Genomic DNA, 22834 nt, shown 5'->3' with positions numbered 1-22834 from the left:
GGCTCGTCTTGTAGCTAAAGGGTACGTGCAACAACATGAGATTGATTACATATAATTTTTTGCTCTTATAACAAGGTTGGACACAATTCAGTTGATTGCTGCATTTGCATTTACAAAGGGCTGGATAGTTTATCAGCTTGACATAAAATCAGCTTTTCTACATGGAGAACTAAGCGAGGAGGTGTACGTTGAGCAACCAAGAAGCTATGGGCTGCACGAAAATCCACACAAAGTCTACAAGCTGAAGAAAGCTTTATACAGACTTAAACAAGCTCCATGAGCTTGGTTCAATCGTATAAAAGCTTATTTTTTTACCGAAGGGTTTGAGAAGTTTCATAATGAGCATACATTGTTTGTTAAAACAAGCAAAGAATGTAAAATTCTAATTGTTAGCTTGTGTGTTGATGATCTAATTTTTACTGGAAATGATTATGCAATGTTTAATGAGTTCAAGAGGTTAATGGTACGTGAGTTTCATATGACAGATTTGGAAAAAATAAGGTACTTTATTGGAATTGAAGTTTTGCAAATGACTGATGGAATCTACATTAGTCAAAAGAAATATTCTTTGGGTTAAAAAGGTTTGGGATGGAGGAGAGTAATTTTGTTAAAAACCCGATAGTTCCTAATGTTCAATTTTTCAAAGATAAAGATGGTGTGAAGGTTGATACAACATTCTTTAAGCAAGTGGTAGGGATTCTCATGTATCTCACAGCAATGAAACTCTTCTTGATGTTTATGGTTAGTTTAGTCAATAAATATGCAAGACAACTAACAGAACTTCATCTGCAAGCTGCAAAATGAGTGTTGAGGTAGTTGAAAGGCGCAACAAATCTTAAGATATTCTACAAAAAGAGAGGGAGTGATGAACTAATTATATTTACTGACAGTGATTATGCCGGTGATTTGGAGGATAGAAAAAACACTTCAGGATATGTTTTCATGTTGAGTTCTGGTGCAATGTCATGGTGCTCTAAAAACAACATGTTGTCACACTCTTAACGACTAAAGTTGAGTTTGTAGCCGCTGCATCCTGTGCATGCCAAGTTGTATGAATGAGAAGAATTTTGGAGAAACTTGGTCATACACACTGTAAAAGTACTATAATTTTTTTTTTTTTTTGATAATAGTTCTACAATTAAATTGTCAAAGAATTCAGTGATGTATAGACGAAGCAAGCACATAGATGTGTGGTTTTATTTTCTGCGTGATCTTACTAAGGAGGGAACTGTACACATTGTAAAAGTACTACAATTTTTTGTGATAATAGTTCTACAATTAAATTGTCAAAGAATTCAGTAATGCATGGACGTAGCAAACACATAGATGTATGGTTTCATTTTCTGCGTGATCTTACTAAGGAGGGAACTGTGGAGCTGATTTATTGTGGAATACAAGATCAAGCTTTAAATGTGATGACTAAGCCATTAAAGCTTGAATCTTTCCTAAAGATGAGAGAACTACTTGGTGTTCGAGAAGTTTCTGCTGTAAACTAATTGATATTTGCATTAGTTTAAGGAAGGGAATGACAAGTACCGGGGTTTATTCCCCTGCTGATTATGTTTGTTTTTTCTATTTCAAATAAACTCCTATTAAATAGGATGACTTGTTCTTTTGTTTAACTATTTTCTTTTTGCTCGTTACCATGTCTCTATTAATCGTGGGCTGTAATTTCTACATTTTGTTATTTCTTGTAAGGCTATATACTAGCCAAAAATCTTATTCAATACATTAAGTCATTCTCCCAGTTTTATTGTGTTTCTCTCTATCATAATTTTTGATTCATAACAAAATCTATAAATTTTATTAGTTATATTTTGAATGTTTCCAACATCTTGTAAATAATAGGTCCTTCATTTCTTTTTTAATATTTTTAAGTTTAATATATGTATTTCATACAATAAAAAGAATTTGATTTGAAAACTTTTGACAAAGAAATTAATCAACATTAATATTTTCAGTCCAGTATACATATTTTATATATTAAAATGATGTCATTTTGATACAAATTTAAAGAAAACATTGGTCTAACTTTAATAATAAAAGAAGAAAAAGATAGATTGAGAAGTTTTTTAAAAACATTTGAGATCAAAATGATAAAATTTACAAAACATTTAAAATGAACTAGTTTGTATTCTCGCGTTATACCGTGGGAGGATTCAAATTTGTTTTAAACATAAAAAAGATTCAAGGCCTTAGAAATTTATTTGGTATTGTTATTAAACTTCAAAATACAAATTTTTTGAGCTTTTTTTTTTTCATAAAGATAAATTTTCCTTCTAATGCATCTCTTGTTTATCTCCAACACAATATTTTTTTTTTAAAAAAAAACATTGTATAATTGTTAAATGAAGTTTACATAAAATATCAAAATAATATGCCTATGTTTTATGTAATTGAAAGCTAAAAATATCATAAATATAATAAAATCATTTTTAAAATCTATTTAAACATTTAAGTAAAAAAAAACTTCTATACAAAATTCATAAACAATTTATTATTAGTATTATTATTTTCAAATAAGATATATAATAATTTAAAAAAATTATTAAAATTTAGAATATAAAAAAACAAAAAAGAAGAAAAAGAAGAAAAACTCAGTAATCAAGCCACGCTCACCCCCAACCCAGCATAGCAGGCTGGACGCATGACCCTATCTTTTATTATTATTAAGGGGGTGGACAACATTTTTTTTTCCCTTTATTTAAAAAAAAAAAAAAAACAAAATGTGTCAGATAACTTGTAGTTTATAACATTTTAAAAAACAAATGTGCATCTCAATACTTTGTGATTTTTAGGTTTTCACACGTGTTAATTGACTTATCTATGATATAAATTTGTTATAAAACAATTAAAAAATATTAAAAAATGTTTCATTGTTTATATAAACAATAAAGCATAAAAAAAATTGCAATTCTTTTTGAAAATGTATATAAACAACAAAGCAGTATAAATAACCTTAATTCTTTTAGAATGTTTATGCAATATATACATTAGATACTAAATTTAGTTTACCTCTTAAATAATGTCCTAGTATCTATCATCTTTTTTATTTTATTTTATTATTATTAATATAAGTGTTCGGACCAGTTTACATGCATCTTAATTAATTTCACAGATCTTAAAATTAACAACTATATAAATCTTCAATAATTTAAACTAATTACCTCTTCAACTTAAGAAAAGAAGTTATCCCTGTTGAATTGTGATCTTCTAACAAGTACTAGTCTTGTCAATCGTGTAAGGACTTTGCATTAATCTTGAACGTAAGAGAAGAAGTTGTCCATGTTGGTATATGATTTTTTAATTGAATAATAAAAAATATATTGATTACATCTAATAAAATATAAATATAAATATAAATATAAATAAATTAATAAAAAAAAATATTAATACTAATTAAATACTAAAAATAGAAAGATAATATTTCTCATAAAAATAAAAGATAAACGTATATATAAATATTTAATCTACATTATTTATTTTTATTTATATTTTCTTAGGAGTAAAATATTAAAATAGAAAGACAATCTTTTTAATAAAATTAAAAGGTAGATGTATATACAAATATTTATCCCCGCTTGTCTTTTTATTTTACATATTTTTATATTTATTTTTTCTTAGAGGTTAATTTTGGTTGCTAAGAACAAATAATTTTATTTTTATAAATACTTCATGCAAATACAATTTATTTATATAAAATATAAAAGGAGAAAAATTAAAGACAAATCACAATACTATTTAAAAACATTTAACTAAAAAATTCAAAATAAAATAAAATAAGAGAGGGTATGAATTAAAATATAAATAAAAAATAATGTAAAGTAAAATAAATAAATAAATAAATGAGAAACATTGTATTAAATAAAATTTAATAGAAGACTAATAAAAAGAGATGAGACGCTATTGAGGCTTATTTATGGATCCAAATAGTTCTAGAAGGCTGGGTCCGAGGCTGTGTTTGTTTTTTTTAAATAATATAATCTGTTTTTTTTTTTTTTAAATAAATGATAAGTCATTTATGCTTATCTATGAATCCAAATAGTTCTATAAGTTTGGGTTTGTGGCTGTATTTATTTATTTTTTTTTAAAAAATAAACGAAAATCAAGTCATTTACAGTTTTCTCTGCATTATTTTCTGGTCACCTATATTAAAGATAAATTAATTTGGATAATAATTGATATAATAATAATAATAATAATAATAATAATAATAATAATAAACCACAGTTTGACCAAAAGGTATATAAGCACGCAATTAAGCGAAAACAAGCCGCAAGTCCGAATCCCTTATAGGGCCAGACTGGGTCTCACAATAAGCCCACATTTCTGGCCCTTAAGTCTGACTTCGAGGACAGATCGAAAACCCGGTTCATTGTTGGTAAATTATTCGGTAAACATCTTCTGACCCGGATTCAGTTGTAACCAGGCGGAGCTAAAGCAAAGCAGCACCGCACAGCGCAGCACATAAATGACCCTTAGCGGCAAAAAAGAAAGGAGAAGAGGTAAGAGAGGGAGAGAGAGATAGAGAGAGAGATTCATGACAGAGCCAAGAAGATTGAGAGGTCACAAAGCCACTGCCACGTGCTGCATCGCCTCACGTGACCGTTCTGGTGTCGTCGCCACCGCCGGGGAGGATGGTTGCATCTGCTTGTTTGATATGAGATGCAAAGACGCGCAGCATATAGCTGAAGTTGCACAGGAACCTATTTCTTCCTTGTCTTTCAAGCCTGGTAAACTCCCAATGCTATGTAGAGTTATCTTTGGTGAAAAATAAAGTTGAAAATTGAATGATGGTGGTATGATGATGAGTCAGGGAATGAAGATATCATGTATGTTTCCTGTGGAAATGCAGTAAAGTGTTTTGATTTGCATAATATGGTAAGCAGCTTCATTGTTAATTCTTTTCCTCTTTATGTTGATGATGAGTTTTGGAGATTAATATTTTGTTTTTTTTTTTTTTTTTTTGGTATTTGAAGGCTAGTCCGTGGACGCCATTGAAGAGTTATACCTATAACAAGGAGGAAATAAATCAGGTGAACTATTATTGTAAAGTTAATCATCATATGATTTAATGCGTCATTTTGTTTCATGGAATGATGATGAAGCTAGTCCTTTTGTTCTGTGCTGAAGTTAACATTTTATGCGAAAATTATCAACCTTTATCGAGTTACCTCGAAAGCATCATTGTTGATATCTCTATAGTTTGGACCCATGATCATCTGTTTTTTTATGTGGGAAAGAAATAGAGACTTCTGCTAACATTAGTAACCTAGAACATTTAAAAACAAAAGTCAGTGTACCTTAAATGATGAGGTTAATGTTAATTATTCCATGTACTATTTACCCATTCTCCAAAACAAATAGTTGTAGAAACCAGAATGGATAATCTCAAGCTACTGCAAAATAGTTGATATTTGAACTGAAGCTCATGCTTCATTATGCAATGTTAATTGTTTTGCTAGAGAATCTTCAAGTTCCTTAAAAGACTGAGAATTTAGTGTTGTGCTTTTAATATCCTGCTAGATATATTAGATCTTTTTGCAATTGATGGCTGTGAAGCTGTTTAACAATGAGCTTGTATCTAATCAATGCAGATTTCATGCAACTCCAAGGCAAATTTTCTTGCTTCTACAGATGATGGTGGTGATGTTAAGGTCTTGTATGTTTCTTAATTTCTGTTCATGGAACATGCATTTGTGACTGTTCTGTCTTACTTCTTGGAGATTAAGTCAGATCTTGGCATGTTCATAAACATATATCCTGTCTCCTAGGGCATGTAATTAATATTGTAGTTGTTGTTGGAGAAGAATCTTCATAGTCTTGACTAGAGAGCAAGTACAAATGCAGAGTCCAGGAACACATTCTTTTTTACCTATTATGTCTGGATAAGCCTCCATGGTGGTTTATAATGAAATAATAATGGCCAAACTTTATGGAGAGGAAAGCTTCACATTAGTTGGTTCACGCCATCTTGCCAACTGATGTGCCTTACTGCTACAATTGAGTGTCTTTTTCTGAGCAAGGAGTGGAATATTTGTCTAGTTCCATTTATTATGGTTATGCCAAAATGTCTTGTTTGATTTTCTCCCTTCAATGAGAATTTGTAGATGAATCAATAAATGCATTGAAGAACTGAAGAGAGATATGGTACTTGCCTTGGTTGATAGTGGATGCTTTCTTTTCTCTTTTTAGAGATAATCTTGTGACAGGTAGCTCACAGAAAAAAAGAGCAAGATGGTTTCTGTTTCTGGGCATCCTTTGACTAGTTATTGAACTGAAGATTATATGATTTCAAATTTTTGTTATTATTTCTAAAATTATTTTTATTCTAGTTGTCGTGGCCTATATTATTGAGTGCCATGCATCTTTTTAGAATTTTAGATAGTCAACCCTCTTGCATTTACTTAAATTAAATTAGCTGAACTATCTATTTGCAGTGCTTCAAGAATCTGCCCCCATCTCTCTCCTTGCCTCCACCCACACTCATTTAAGATTTTTTTTCCCTGTTGCTCTGCAGTTTTGAAGGTTTAAATGCTAATAATGATATATTTCTGGCAGATTATTGACATTCGCCAGCATTGCCTTTATAAAACTCTGAGATCTGGCCATTCAAGTGTATCCTTCCTTGTTATTTGGAATTTACCTTTTCATTAGCTTCGAGTGTCTTTTCAAGTGTGAAATATACATGGTTGTCAACAAAGTTTAGCTGTGTGCATTTGTTTGACATGAATTTACTTTTGAATATTTAATCTTTTCTGTTAATTGATATCTGAGTAATTTTCCCATTAGTTTGTGGCAAGTCGTCTCTCTTGTAATGGTTGCAGGCTTGTCAACAGTCAAGGCTGAAGGTGTCCAAGCTTTTTCCAAATTTCCATTTAAGTCTTAAACTTTTTCTCATCCCTTGACTGTATTATAGATTTGCAGCAGTGTACAATTCATTCCATGGAGATCTTGGGAAGGTATTGTTTCTTTTTTTTTGAAACCTCTCTTTCTCTCTCTCTGACACTCACCCACAGCACATGCACTTTTGTGAATGTTGATGACTGCATGGATGATGGGATCTGATATTAGGTGCTTTAGCAAGTAGAAAATTTGATGTACATTCATATGTTGGTAATCTAACAGTTACTTCCATACTTTGTCCTTCCATCTGAAGCCTCTAGAAACATGTAAAGGGGCTGCTTATCTGCTGAGTTGGTTTGTGATATTATTGAGTGAAGTACCAGTCAGTGAATGGATGCTGATAGGCATAGGAGAGTGGTGTTCCTGAAGGGAAATATTCATTAAATTTTCTGAAGGTTTTTGGAGTTGGTATTCATTATTGTCTAGACAGTTGGAAGTGTAATTAGCTATAATGTGAAAGAAAGTACCATTAGCTATCACTTTTATTTGGCATTTGACTGCCTTATGAATTTTGGGAAGAATGATGTAATTCTAGCTTTTATATTGAGCTTCTATGTTTCAACTTTCAAACTATATTTATCATTAACACGAATTTTGACAGTCATTACTGGAGGTCTTGACTCAAAGCTTGTCATGTGGGACTTCTCCAAAGGGCGCCCGGTCAAAATTGTGGATTTTGGTATGTATATCTCTTATCTCGTATGTCTTAACAGGTTTTACTGGTATTAAATTTGTTATCTTCCATTGATGGGCTGTAGGAAAGTTAACTTTTAGATCATAAGCCCTCCAATTTATTCGTGTGTTATCCTAACAACATACCATAAACTGATTCACCATCTCCAGCGTTCGACATTAGAAAGTATAGTCTAAATATGGTCCTTAAGCTTGTATTATTCTGCTGACCTGTAAGATTTACCAGTAGAACCTTTTCTTGAATACAGGTTTGCCTGACATAAAGAACGGTAGCAATGGGGCACAATGTTTGAATCCTGCATTTGTTCATGCAATAGCAGTTCCAGATGTTGATATGTTGGATAAGTCTGATAAAATATGTGTTGTGGCTAGGGGTGATGGCATTGTTGATGTAATAAATATTGAATCAGAGCTTGCAGTTATTAGATCAAAAACTTCCGCAAAAGTACGGAAAGGATCTTCATCAACATCTAAAGATGGTGTTCCAGCTGCAGGTACAGGAACTCTTGATGAAAATGCAAGAAAAAGGTTACATTTGGATTACTCTGTGGGCGGCCATGCTGCTGCTGTATCCTGTGTCACATTTTCACTGTTTGGGGAGAAGGGGAAGTTGATAATATCAGGTGGGAATGACAAGTCTGTGAAAGTCTGGGATTGCTCCAAATATGATGATGCAGTGCAGACTGGTGGCAACAGTGATGTTCTTCGTCTTAACATTAATTTGAGCAAAAAGGTCAGTTTTCATTGTCTTTTTGCACAATATCTTGGTTTTCAGCTTCTTGTTCTTTTGTATCACTCGTGTTGGAATCTTTTCATCTCATACTTTCCATTTTGGCAGGTCAATTGGCTCTGTACCACTCCGACTGACTCAGAAAACCTTGTTGTTTGTGACACAACAAAAGTAGTAAAGGTCTATTCTGTTGCTTAGTTTACAGCTACAACATCAAAGACTCCTGGAGAGCATGCCTTAATTCTGTTGCAGGAGAAGATTGTTTCCTGTTTGTCTCAGTGTCGCGTCAATTGCTTGGTTATCCAAGGGCTGCCTTTTACAGTTTCATCATTTTGACCGAGGTAAAGTGCATGATACACCAGCCATCCCTTTCAAGGCACACCGGCAAACCCCATGATTTTTAGAGTTTTAAGCTTGTATAAGTTGAGATTGACTGCTCCATTCTGGTCACAGGTTGATGAACAGCTGTACAAAATGGAATTATTATGGTTCATAGGAATTTCTTCGCTGTTATATTTCCCAGAATGATTATCAAACTGAACGGATATCGTTGGCTAAATTTCTGCAACAAGTCTCTTTACAGTTTTGCTGGTTTCTTTGAGTCGGAGCAAAACTTGCATGATGTGAATTGGCTTGTGATTTATCAAATTAGAAAGAGTATGTATCAAGGGGAATTTATGAATTTAATATTCATGACCAAACTTTACTTCCCCCATCCCCAGAAAATACAAACATGGCTGAATAAGCAATGCTTCTGTTGTTATCGTCCAATTTTAATTTTCATCGAATAAATTCAGTCAGGCACCAAAAAGAACAAGTCACTCGATTCTTTCATGAAATGCCTTTCTTTTTAAAACCATTTTTTTGATGTCTTTTTTATGGTTCGTTGAATGGCTCTATTTGCATCTGGTGTTGCAATTTCCCATGTAGATTTAACAGGAAAATGGACTCTTTAGTCACTTGCATCTTCATCAAAAGCAAGGATCTAAGATCTACGAAAATGGATACCCATCATCTGTTCTTGGGGATAACACTGATGTGAAGTTGCAAAGAATAAATGGTCAATCTGCTACCATTACTGGACCAACCAGATATATGGTCTCAGCGACATAAAAAGAGATGTGCTTTATTTTTCATTTTTTTCTTTTCCTTGAGAGACTTGCCCTGATACATCGATATGATGATTATCAGAACCAAGCCGATGGGAGACGCCGGAACACTGTTCGGATGCAGCCAGTTTTCGGTCTACATGGCGGCCCAGCCCCGGATCTTGTGTTTATATTCAAGAGAGGGGACTTGCATTGAAAGTAAGTTTGTTAAAGATGTGCTCTGCCTAACAGACACCTTCCTTAAACTTCCCGCAAAAATTTCAAAACTTTTCTCTTTCACCCCAAAAATTAGACGTTGCTTCTCATCTCTCTCTCTCTGTAAACACATGCCACCAACTCCTCAACCGCCATGCCCCACCAACCTCAACCCTCTCTTCTGCATTAAAAAATGTCAGCACCACCCTCTGAGAGACAACCAAGACACCCTAGCTTTGGTTAGGGTCTTTGATATAAAAACCAGGCCAAAACAAAAGATTGAGAAGAAGAGGGAAGCACTCTTGAAAGAACTGAGGAATTGGGGGTGTAAAGAGCCGGTGAAGTGGTAATCAGCAAAATGATGGAATCAGGGGCTCCTTTATGCCATACCTGTGGTGAACAGGTGGGACATGATGCAAATGGAGACCTGTTTGTGGCTTGCCATGAGTGTAACTATCACATTTGTAAGTCTTGTTTCGAGTATGAGATCAAGGAGGGGCGGAAAGTTTGCTTGCGATGTGGTTCACCATATGATGGTACTGCCCTATCTTGAAGTTCCCTTTTGCAGATTTTTGGTCTGGTAAATCGATGTGTGTCAGAAATATTTTCTCTCATATTATCTGGTGTAATTAAGTTTTTCAACGTTTGAAAATTTTCATCACGCATGGTTCAAATGGTTGAAAACCCTTTTATTACTATGTTACTAACTTTTTTATTTAATTTTATATGCTTATTTACGCTTGCAATCTCCAGAGAACTTGCTGGACGATGTAGAAAAGAAGGGGTCTGGCAATCAATCCACAATGGCATCTCACCTCAACAATTCTCAGGTATGACTATACTTTTTAAAATGTTAATGATTTAATGATGCATAAGAGGGCTCGTGATATTTAGATCTAAATAAATTCAAGAAGAACTAGCAATTTTTTTCTGGAACAATGAGTTCCTAAGCTTGCCTACATGTAATGTTTTCAAATGCTGGGATTCTGACATCATTCTTCCATTAACCTTGGTTTGTACAGGATGTAGGAATTCATGCTAGACATATCAGTAGCGTTTCCACAGTGGATAGTGGTTAGTCAACTTGATTTTTCTGAAGATCATATTTATTTTAATTCTCTTCTTAAATATTTTTTTTTATATAATCTTCTCTCTATGTTTTTGTGAAGAAATGAATGATGAATATGGGAATCCAATTTGGAAGAATCGGGTGGAGAGTTGGAAGGATAAAAAGAACAAGAAGAAAAAGTCTAATACTAAGCCTGAAACGGAACCAGCTCAAGTTCCGCCGGAACAGCAGATGGAAGAGAAACCGTAAGTACAACAGTAAGGCTTATATGATTTTGAAACACTGCATAAGAAGAAGAATAAGATTGAAGAGTTTAAACTGAAAAGAATAAAAGAATAGCCTTTCCAAATTAATCATGTTGTAAGGTCTTGTAAGTCACTCGAAGCTTTTATAAACTGTTGGAGGTTGACTGTTTGATCCAACAGCTATTCCTTAAAGTTCTTCCTTGATGGTTCCTTTTCAATTTGCAGGTCTGCTGAGGCTTCGGAGCCGCTTTCAATTGTTTATCCAATTCCACGCAACAAACTCACACCATACAGAGCTGTGATCATTATGCGACTGATCATTCTGGGCCTTTTCTTCCACTACAGAATAACAAATCCCGTTGATAGTGCCTTCGGCCTGTGGCTTACTTCTGTCATATGTGAGATCTGGTTTGCGTTTTCTTGGGTGTTGGATCAATTTCCCAAGTGGAAACCTGTCAACAGAGAGACATTTATCGAAAGGCTATCTGCAAGGTACGGTGCCTGGGACTCAAAAGATTTTCATGTTAGTGAAGCCATTAAAACTGAAGTTTATGATTCGATGCAGACTCACAATGATCTGGATATTCACTATGCTGCATTATAATCACTATCATCTGCATGATTCACCATTCCCTTTTCTAGTCGAAGATTTAACACTGAACCTGGCTTACAAACATTAGCTGTATGAAGCATACAACCTTCCCTTCTGTCTAAGTCCTTACAACAAATAAAACTGTTAGGTTTTACCTTTATGCTTACTGTTTTTTCATTTCCTCATTTCAAGGTTAGTAGGATGAGTTTGCTGTGTCTTTTAATAACAACAAATAAATGGTATGACTTACTCAATTCCATGCCAGGTATGAAAGAGAGGGTGAGCCTTCTCAGCTTGCTGCTGTGGATTTTTTCGTGAGTACTGTTGATCCACTGAAAGAGCCTCCATTGATCACTGCCAATACAGTCCTTTCCATCCTTGCTGTGGACTATCCCGTGGATAAAGTTTCCTGCTATGTGTCTGATGATGGTGCTGCTATGCTTACATTTGAATCTCTTGTAGAAACAGCTGAGTTTGCAAGGAAGTGGGTTCCATTCTGCAAAAAATTCTCAATTGAACCAAGAGCACCAGAGTTTTACTTCTCACAGAAAATTGATTACTTGAAAGATAAGGTTCAGCCTTCTTTCGTGAAAGAACGCAGAGCGATGAAAGTAAGTTCTAGGCTCTTATTACACCACTCTTAAATACTGGTCCTTTCTGATAAATCCATTATGTATTTGGTTTTGCTTAAAAGTCATTTATCATTTCCTTTTATTTTCTTTCAGAGGGACTATGAAGAGTACAAAGTCCGAGTTAATGCCTTGGTAGCAAAGGCACAGAAAACACCTGACGAGGGATGGACTATGCAAGACGGAACACCTTGGCCAGGAAATAACACACGTGATCACCCTGGCATGATTCAGGTTGAAATTTTCGTTGGTTCTTGTAGATTGCAAGATTTATGCTAGTAATTGGTAGAAATTCCATTCCTCGGTGGTGCAACAAAGCTATTTAACTTTTAAAAGATAACGAGATAAACACGAAATCTTTAACATCCCCAGCTTCTCTGGAAACATCCATCCACAGAGATAGAGGATCTGCCCTAATTTTTCAAAGTTCATCTCGAGATACAGCTAAGATATGAGAACTCTGTGGCGTAAAGCTTCAATTAACATAGAAAATTCCTGAAGCATTTAGTAATCTAAGAGGATAGTGGTTTGTTTGGAATTTATGAAATAATTGAAGTATATTTTAGAATTACCCTTAAAATTTCAGAATGTTCAAGAACATTAAGGTCTTGGGTTTTCAATAAAAAGCCTTTGGCATCATTTTTGAATTTCTTTTTTGAACTAGATATTGATCTTTCATGTGATCCTGAGACTCTGGTCTGTTCGACACATCTATAGAATTTTTCCATAAAAAACGCTCTATATTGTCTGAAGATTCAATAACCATATGAGGCCATTTTCTTGACAGGTATTCCTTGGAAACACCGGAGCTCGTGACATAGAGGGAAATGAACTACCTCGACTGGTATATGTTTCCAGGGAGAAGAGACCTGGCTACCAACACCACAAGAAAGCTGGTGCTGAAAATGCTCTGGTGTGTATAAATAATTTAAGAATGGTAAGGCTTGGCATTATCATAAGAACTTCATGTTGGACTAATAATTTCATGAATGGCTTTATACAGGTGAGAGTGTCTGCAGTTCTCACAAATGCTCCATACATCCTCAATCTTGATTGTGATCACTATGTAAACAATAGCAAGGCTGTTCGAGAGGCAATGTGCATCCTGATGGATCCACAAGTAGGTCGAGATGTATGCTATGTGCAGTTCCCTCAGAGGTTTGATGGCATAGATAGGAGTGATCGCTATGCCAATCGTAACATAGTTTTCTTTGATGTAAGACTAAATCTAACTTAATCTTCTCATAATCTTAATTCTGGTGTCGAGCATACAGTGGTAGGGAGATCTAGATTATAATGCTCAAGAGGAAAATAAAGCTAGAGTAACAGAAACATTTTATTTCATTTCATTTTAATTTTTTATTAAGAAAGTTTTTAAATAGCTTGGTTAATTGATGGGAAGTTGGTCTTTTCAGGCCATGCAAATATGTAAGTTCCGAAAAATTTCTACTTTCTAAATGACAGAATTAATGATGTTCAAACTCATCTGAATTTAATCTAAAATGAAGTTCAGCTAGATGTATGGCTCTTCAAATCCTCTTGATCATTGTTCTTTTGCACTCCCAATTCCTATCAACAAACAGATATGTATTACATATTTTTCTCAGTGTAGAAAAGTGAAAAATGAGGCAATAATTTACTGACTGTAGAAATAATATAACATTGCCATAATATCTTCGCTTCTGTAGTTTATGGATAAATAAGAGCTTTTTTTGAATTTTGACAATTCTTTCCATTCTATTTTCAGGTTAACATGAAAGGATTGGATGGCATTCAAGGACCAATGTATGTGGGAACTGGTTGTGTTTTCAATAGGCAAGCACTTTACGGATATGGGCCTCCTTCTATGCCCCGCTTACGCAAGGGCAAGGAGTCTTCATCCTGCTTCTCATGTTGCTGCCCCACAAAGAAGAAGCCTGCTCAGGATCCAGCTGAGGTTTACAGAGATGCAAAACGAGAGGATCTCAATGCTGCCATATTCAATCTTACAGAGATTGATAGTAAGTTTAAATTTTGTAAGATAGTTGGGTTAGATGATTGGCTAACAGAATTTGGAATCGCCAAGTTATGTTGGGGTTTTTTCACTTGCAGATTATGATGAGTATGAGAGATCAATGCTGATCTCCCAGTTGAGCTTTGAGAAAACTTTTGGCTTATCTTCTGTCTTCATTGAGTCTACACTAATGGAGAATGGAGGAGTACCTGAGTCTGCCAATTCATCAACACTCATCAAGGAAGCTATTCATGTCATCGGCTGTGGCTTTGAAGAGAAGACTGAATGGGGAAAAGAGGTTAAGCTTCCATCCCTTGCTCCAAACCGATAGTTCAGAGCTTTTTTTCAACAAGAAAAGAAAATTTCTTTCAACAGAATTTATATTCTCTTCATCGAATACCTAGTATGGTTAATCAGATTCCACTATCATCATTTCTGAATTATCTTTTGTTACTTCACTAGCAAGCCAGAGCCAATGTGGGCTTTCATGACATTTTCTACTCTAGTTTGTCATTTCAACCATACATTCTCGGTTGCATAGTTGGAACTTTCTTTGACCTTTTCTATTTCATTAGCATCTGAGTATGAATTATGCTCTGTTGAGATAAAAATTGATCAGTTTGAACCTATTTGACATATTTAGATTGTCAATATTAAACCTTTTTATGTGTCCTCTCAGATTGGTTGGATTTATGGGTCGGTCACTGAGGATATCTTAAGTGGATTCAAGATGCACTGCCGAGGATGGAGATCAATATACTGCATGCCCGTAAGGCCAGCATTCAAAGGATCTGCACCCATCAATCTGTCTGATAGATTGCACCAGGTTCTCCGATGGGCTCTTGGATCTGTGGAAATTTTCTTTAGTAGACATTGTCCCTTCTGGTACGGGTATGGAGGAGGCCGTCTTAAATGGCTCCAAAGGCTTGCATATATAAACACCATTGTTTATCCATTTACATCCCTCCCTCTCATTGCTTACTGCACAATTCCTGCAGTTTGTCTGCTGACTGGAAAATTCATCATACCAACGGTAACTTCTATTGTCTTCCTTTTCACATCCTAACATGAAAAATGATTGCAACGTCATGGCTTTTACTTATCAATTATTATGAGGAAAAATTTAACAGCTTTTGCTTGGTAGACAGTGCTTCTCAAGCAATTGAACTCTGTATTACTAGGCTAGTCAACATTTTTCTATTTAATATTAGAAATCAGAATTTTCCAAATTCATCATTTCCGGTTTTGGTTCCGGTTATCATGTCGATAAAGGGATTGACTTTGTATCATACCTTGTCATTGATCCAGCTCTCAAACCTGGCAAGCATGCTGTTTCTTGGCCTCTTTATCTCTATCATTGTAACTGCAGTGCTTGAGCTAAGATGGAGCGGTGTCAGCATTGAAGATTTGTGGCGTAATGAACAGTTCTGGGTGATCGGAGGTGTTTCAGCCCATCTCTTTGCCGTCTTCCAGGGATTCTTGAAAATGTTGGCTGGCATTGATACGAACTTTACTGTCACAGCAAAAGCAGCCGATGATACAGAATTCGGGGAGCTCTATATGGTCAAGTGGACAACACTTCTGATTCCTCCAACAACACTTCTCATTATCAACATTGTTGGTGTTGTTGCGGGATTCTCTGATGCACTCAACAAAGGATATGAAGCATGGGGACCTCTCTTTGGCAAGGTGTTCTTTGCCTTCTGGGTGATTCTTCATCTCTATCCATTCCTTAAAGGTCTGATGGGTCGCCAAAACCGAACACCAACCATTGTTGTTCTGTGGTCAGTGCTGTTGGCCTCTGTCTTCTCTCTTGTCTGGGTCAAGATTAATCCATTCGTTAACAAAGTTGACAGCACCTTGGCTGGTGAAACCTGCATTTCTATAGATTGCTGAGCTACCACCAGCAAGTTTCCCAGTATTCTGGGGCTAAACCTTCGGAATCCAGATTCTACTTTCTCATAAGAAAGTAATTATAGCAGTTAGTAGTTGAGTTACATGAACTGCGAGATGATTCTCTATGAAGTTTTGAACAGCTTGTGTTGCTCTCTTTGCCGAGTTTAAGGTCTAAGCATTTCTGTGAGCAATATTATGTAAAGATACATAGGTGACGATTGACTTTTCTTGTATTGAGAAAAGCAGAAAAGATGAATAGACATAATATTGTTCATTTCTCATGCTTGATGTGCCATCACCTCTGCATTGATTTCATACCTCGTTGTATCTGACAAGGACCAAGTAACCATTCTTGAAAGTGTCGTGCAGCCAACACCTAGGTCCACAAGTCAAGACTCATCCACAGGACCATTTATCCTGAAATCTTGTCGTTTGATGACGTGGTCCTGTTGTCGACATTACAATGATGCTCTTTGGGTCGACAAGTCTATTAAAATTTGCGAGAAATTATTTTTTTTATCGAGGATCGGTAAGAAATGAGGTATGTCACATGTCTACAATGTCTACAATGCTTTCTAAATAAAAAATATTTTAAAAAGTAATATCTGCTATAATATAAACATTATCTCTGAATTAAAACACTGTTAAACCACGAATTGAATTATTTTTTGGTCCAACCTTTTCTAGAGTACCAACTGTTTTAGCATTGCTTTAGGCTTCACATGAGTTGAGGATTATGTTCTGCTTGCAATGAAAAGATATTCTTCTGATACCCTTTTTCTTTTCCTTTGCGGCAATAAAATGCTGGGAAACTTAGGAGCCAGGAAACCAAAATCCCAAAGAACTTCCTTTTGCTCACCTTCTAGTATAATGAGGGTGGAAAAGCAGATGCTTGCTATCAAAGCACAATATTTATGTGATGTATATGATGATGAAAGCTTTGGAACTAATCATGTAGTTAGCTGCAAAAATTTCAAAATCCAGTTCTTGTTTGCTGTAATAACATCACATTTTTATATACGATTTTCTTGCAAGCAAGATATTTGTGTTGGAGTTTTGACAATGGAATGCACCAATTCAACTTAGCATAATTTTTTTTTAGATTAATATAAGTGTTTAGGTAATTTTATGTGCATCTCGACAAATTATACGAGCTTTAAAGCTAATAATCATATAAGCTTTCAGTAGCTTTAAAGTTTGTAAAACTCGAATAGGTAATCTTTAAAAAGAAAACTTAGAGTATGATAAGTTGAGCTATAGCTCTCATAACTAACTAAGCATAATTTTAGATATAGAAAGAGATGTTTTTCAATTAGAAAGAGAAATTATATGAATTTTATTTATGTGAAATCAATATTATTATTGTAAAAGCCTCTACCTTCAATTCTGCAATGCATTTATTGCAATAATGACATTGCAGAATTTCTTCAAACAATATAATCTACAAAGCTTCTGTCAAGAAAAAACTTGCAATGTTTAGGAAATAAGTTTTATGTATAAATCAAGATTTTCCAGGAATAGAAAGCAATATGGATTGGCCCAAAAGAAGTAAACACAAAAGTAGAGAAGGAAGCAAGAGCTGGAAACCATAAGTCCAGCCTAAAGCAGAGCTATTGAATTTAGGGACTACTTTTTTTAAAATTGGTCATGTTTAACCGGCCCGCATTACGCTTGTGATTGAAGCTAAAAAATAAAAAAAAATTAAACATAAAAAGAAATGTCTGCACTAACTTTTTAGTATTATTATTGAACTAAACATAGTAGATCAAACCTTGAAATAACTCAATATTACGTTTTGTTTAATTAAGATTTTAAATTAAATCGAGTAAAAGTTATTTTGATATGATAAACTTGATAAGTTCAAAAATAATTCGGATGACCGGTAATAATATAATTTAATTTTAAAAAAATCAAAATAACATTTAAAAAGAAATTAAAACCGCGATGGGCTTTGAAGCTTAACCCGTTAAACATGTAACTTTGATCATGGACTCTATTAGGTTTAATATGTATATTACTTAATTATGTAATAAAAAAAATAGGTACTGGTATAATTGAACACCAATTCAATATCGGGATATTTGTTTGAGAACTCAAGAGCTTCATAAAAAACAAACTGAAATAAAACATGAAGTTTAATTCTTAATCAACCAAATTAATCCGCAATCTATGCCATAAACTTTACTGAGTTTAATAATTTTATTGTTTCAAAAATATTTTTATTTAATTATACAACAACAAAAACATATGCTCACAATATCGAGCGCCAACAAAATACTGGGATGATTGTTTGAGATCGTGATAAACTTATAAAAGACAAAAAAAAAAAACAAATTATAAAACCTAATTCAAAATCAACCATATGTTAAAAGATAGAACTGAAAAAATAATAATAAAAAATAAATAAAAACTCAATATTAAATAATAAAATTTAAAAATAACTAAAAGAAAAGGCATGGAGCGCAGGCCTAGGTGGCCTAATGTATCTGAACCTTTAAATAAAAGTCAGGCACCCGAACCTAGACAGATCAACATGCTCTGGTCTTTGTTTATTTTTATCTTTTATTAAGGGGTGATGATATCTTTCTTTCCATCTTCAAAAATAATGAAAAAAGAAAAGCATAGACAACACATCTTGTGCTTGTTTAGAATCCAGTCACCATAAAGGTGGTTCTTATTTTTTTTTTTGCCTAAAAATCTATTTTTTAACTCATTTTCTCTTAATAAAACATAATAAACATTATTAAAAATTATTTTTTAAAAAAATAATTATTCAACCTAGAAAACTTTAAAAATGGACCCCAAAACAAAATCAATTCAAGAAAAAAAAAAAAAACCTTGCTCAACCCTGATACATTTTTTTAGCAAAATAAAAGCTTATAAACACCTCAATGGGATCCCCTCGTTGAATGAAGTTTATTGATACCAAGATCACCCCTTGTTTGTTTTAGATTGTGGTGATTCAATAACTTTTTTTGTTGTTTTTAAAAGAATTTTCTCTTTTCTTTTAGCCTCAATAATTTGTTGAAATATTAAGAAAATAAGTTTTTGAACCAAAATTAAAATTATAAAAACTAAAAAAAACTATAGAGGAATAAAAAGGAGAGTAGGTGGATGAAGTAATCATGAAAATTCTTATTGTTTTATACTTTGATTTTTTTTTTTTGTTGAATGTTTTACCTTCTCAAAAACATTTTAAGAAGTTCATTAATTTAGGCATTATAATTGAAAAAAAAAAGTTTAAGAATGAATAAAAAAAACCTTTATGGATTGCTATGAATTGTTTTAATGATTTACATGGCCTATATTTTGTAATTATAATTTTAATAACCCTCTCATTATATTATTTTTTTTAATTTCTATCATGCTTTAAGTGTGATAAACTGGTTGACCCATGTTTTTTCAATAATTAAATTAAATAGAAATTATTTATCCATATTCGTACCTTGATCTAAATAATTATGAGTTCCATTTTCTTGACTAAATTGACCATTAATAGCCTTGGAAAATCAAATTTTTATTTTTAGGATGATTAATTGATTTTATGTATAAAAGATTTAATATTTTGTTAATAAGGGTATTAAAGTTTTTTTTTAATATAGTAAAAAACATTATTCTTAAAATCAAGAAAAATAAGTTATTAGTTTAAGGACTTTTTAATCCTTTATATATATATAAAGACAATTTGATCATTTTAGAAAGGCTAATTAATTCATATAAAGACAATTTGATCATTTTAGAAAGGCTAATTAATTCTAAATTCAAAATATTTTTGGTTAGTGTTGTCAAAGCGCTAACGCATTTGAGTTGTTCATGTTCTTTGAGCAGGTCATGTGACGCTTTTTGATGGTCAAAAATAATATTCTGCAGTGTTATTAGAAGCGTTATTGTGTTCTCTTTCTTTCAGTATAGTGTGTGTCAATGGTAATTTGTTAGTTTGTCTTTGGTGAGTTTTTTTTTTTTTTTTTTCTCTCATCTTTTAAAAATTATAGGTAGATCATTTTTGTTGTTGATATTTCAACTTCAATCCTTATTATTTTGATATCTAATTATTTTTTCTTAGTCCTTTTATAAGAGTTTTATTGAATAAAATCGGGTAAATAACTTGTGATGTGAGATCAAATATCTTGATTTACATTTGTTTTTTTTTTTTTAATTTTGTTTTTAGTTTCTGTTAATATTTTTTTTTATTTTTTACACGTTTAGCAAATGTGAATGCCTAAAAAAAAAAAAAAAAAAAAAAAAAGAAACTTGAGTTTACAGGAAGGAAATCAACAACGTTCCCGTTTCCTTTTTTATTAAAGGCTCAAATCTAATATTAGTATTTAATCTTAATTTATTACCACGGCCATGTTCTTGCTTTTGTTTTTCCTACTGTATTAACGATATGGATTTAAAGGTTGATGGGATTATGATGGTGATTATATTTTAAATAATTTTTTATTTGGAAAATATATTAAAATATTTTTTTATTTTTTTAATTATTTTTATTATCAACATATAAAACTATTTAAAAATATAAAAAAAAATTTTGAAAAAAATAATATTTTTTTAATACAAAAGTAAATGTGCTCTTGTTCTCCCTCCGTGAAGATTTGTATGATTATATATAGATTCTGGAAATAATATATGAAAATAACTGTTTCACAGCCATAATCACAGCCTAAGAGCCCATGAAAAAGCATGCTAAGATCAGACAGATGAATTTTGATTGCATTTCTGCAAATAAGTGACAAATCCAGGGCGATCAAAGAAGGTAAAATCCCAACTGTCCCTCACTTCCCAAGCTCTCACGTTTCACTTACAAACAACTGTCTGTACACGCTTTCTTACATAGCTCACTCTCTCCGAGGCTCGTTTCCCCCTGTCTCTCTCTCTCTCCACAATGTCTCTCTCTCTCTATCTCACCTCACCATCACCAAAGCCACCCCTCTTCCTTCCTCTCCTCCTCCTCCTCCTCCTCCTCCTCACCACCGCAGCTGAAGCTGCCACTGTCACCGCCAATGCCACTCTACCACCCTCTCCCTCCCCCACGGCCTCCCCGACTCCACCCACCACCAAAACACCCTCTCCTTCCATTCACTCCACTTTGGACCCCAAACAACTTAGAGCCCTCCAATCTTTAGACATCCCAACAGCTAAAGACCCTTGCTCCCAACCCTCTCCTCACAACGCCACCATTTGTGACTCTTCATCCCCATTCCGCCACCTAGTCTCACTTCACCTCTCCAACTGCTCCTCTGACCTCTCTCTCTCTTACACTGCCCTCAAATCCCTCTCTACTCTACAATCTCTCTCTTTCACCAATTGTCCTGTTACTCCTATTAGATTCCCTCTAGATCTTGCTCTCTCTCTCCGTTCTTTCACTTGCATTCACTCTCTTAAACACCTCACTGGTGTTGGGCTCTCTCACTTTGTCAATCTCACTGATCTCACTGTAAGTAATGTGCCAGTAAATACTAGTGGTCTTTATGTCGTTCTTGGTAATATGCATAAGCTTAGGTCTGTTACTATCTCCAATGCTAATGTCACTGGCTACATACCAAAACATCTGCTTTTCAATCTTACCCACATTGATTTTTCAGGTAATGGGCTTAAAGGAAGGATACCCAGTTCCATTACACTTCTTGAAAATCTTGAAAGTCTCAATCTTTCCTCTAATGCACTTACTGGGGGAATCCCCAGTAATTTTGGTGACTTGATTTCACTAAAGAATGTATCTTTAGGGTCCAATTCCTTATCTGGGGCGATCCCGGATTCAATATCAGCAATACCTGATTTAGCTCATGTTGATCTGAGTTCAAATCAGTTGAATGGGACAATACCGAAGTTTTTTGCAGAAATGAAGAATTTGAGGTACTTGAATCTTGGGAACAATGAGTTTCATGGTGTTTTGCCTTTCAATCTTACTTTTATGAAGAGATTGGTTGTGTTCAAGGTTGGTGGAAATAGCAATTTGTGTTACAATCATACGATTTTGTCATCAAAATTGAAGCTTGGAATTGCTCCTTGTGATAAGCATGGATTGCCATTGTCACCACCTCCTGCAAAGGATGATTCATCAGGAGATGATAGTGGGAGTGATTCATCAGATTATGATGATGAAAGTGATGATTCCAGCAGCAAGAAAGAGGGTCACCATGGACCTAACAAGGTTGTTCTTGGTGTAGCAATTGGGCTATCATCCATAGTTTTCCTAATAGTATTCCTTATTCTTCTCAAAAGGTGTGGTTAATTAGAAGGTAATGTTGTTTGTTTAGAATTTAGAGTAGAGAAATGCTGATTACTAGAAATCATTTCGATTGTTTAATTGGTTATACGCTTGAGCATGAAGAAGAGTAGCTGTAAAGGCGAAAAAAATGAAAAGGAGAGGGTGAAATCATTATTTGGGTGGGTTATTCTTCGCTGCTTTGATCATTGGATGGAGAAAAGAGCAGTGATTTCTATTTTTTATTTACTCTGAATCTAGCCTTGTGGATGAATTATTTCCATTCTGTAGAGGGGAAAAAGTGGTCGATTCTAATGTTGTATCATGAACCCAAGAATTATTTTTTTTTTCCCACTTTCGTTAATTCGACGCATGTTTGATCCTGCCAGTTTCCATTTAATTTTGAAATTTTGGCCTTTCTGTTCATCCTCAATGATTTGGATTGTTTATTGCATTGATAGAGCCCCACACAGGAGGTTCTCTTAGCTGTATGATAATAATAAAGCCAAAGTTGTAACCCGCAAGTTATTCACTCTCTTTTGGTGTTAAAAGCGATTAGGAAAAATGTT

The 22834-nt window shown here is 33.9% G+C and overlaps 3 protein-coding genes across 3 annotated transcripts; all 3 read left to right on the top strand.

The window, feature by feature from the left end:
- Nucleotides 1-4376: 4376 nt before the first annotated feature.
- Nucleotides 4377-8930, top strand: LOC118055036 (uncharacterized). Its single transcript, XM_035066823.2, has 9 exons — nucleotides 4377-4733; nucleotides 4817-4881; nucleotides 4980-5036; nucleotides 5598-5657; nucleotides 6562-6618; nucleotides 6920-6962; nucleotides 7508-7585; nucleotides 7848-8332; nucleotides 8438-8930. Exons 1-9 carry the CDS (start codon nucleotides 4541-4543, stop codon nucleotides 8525-8527), a joined length of 1128 nt encoding a protein of 375 aa, XP_034922714.1. The 5' UTR covers nucleotides 4377-4540; the 3' UTR covers nucleotides 8528-8930.
- A 416-nt stretch (nucleotides 8931-9346) lies between these two features.
- On the top strand, nucleotides 9347-16338 carry LOC118055035 (cellulose synthase A catalytic subunit 8 [UDP-forming]). The gene is made up of 13 exons (XM_035066822.2): nucleotides 9347-10169; nucleotides 10387-10463; nucleotides 10656-10707; nucleotides 10803-10947; nucleotides 11173-11439; nucleotides 11805-12150; nucleotides 12265-12402; nucleotides 12956-13081; nucleotides 13172-13384; nucleotides 13916-14168; nucleotides 14260-14459; nucleotides 14841-15194; nucleotides 15470-16338. Exons 1-13 carry the CDS (start codon nucleotides 9992-9994, stop codon nucleotides 16055-16057), a joined length of 2937 nt encoding a protein of 978 aa, XP_034922713.1. The 5' UTR covers nucleotides 9347-9991; the 3' UTR covers nucleotides 16058-16338.
- A 4484-nt stretch (nucleotides 16339-20822) lies between these two features.
- LOC118055043 (receptor-like protein 51) lies at nucleotides 20823-22691 on the top strand. Its single transcript, XM_035066828.2, has one exon. It carries the CDS (start codon nucleotides 20943-20945, stop codon nucleotides 22290-22292), a length of 1350 nt encoding a protein of 449 aa, XP_034922719.1. The 5' UTR covers nucleotides 20823-20942; the 3' UTR covers nucleotides 22293-22691.
- Nucleotides 22692-22834: the final 143 nt, after the last annotated feature.

The sequence above is a fragment of the Populus alba genome, chromosome 11 (assembly GCF_005239225.2).
Source record: "Populus alba chromosome 11, ASM523922v2, whole genome shotgun sequence".
In the NCBI taxonomy this organism is placed as follows: domain Eukaryota; kingdom Viridiplantae; phylum Streptophyta; class Magnoliopsida; order Malpighiales; family Salicaceae; genus Populus; species Populus alba.
The sequence above is the reverse complement of the archived record's forward strand: the minus strand, read 5'-3'. Positions and strand labels throughout refer to the sequence as shown.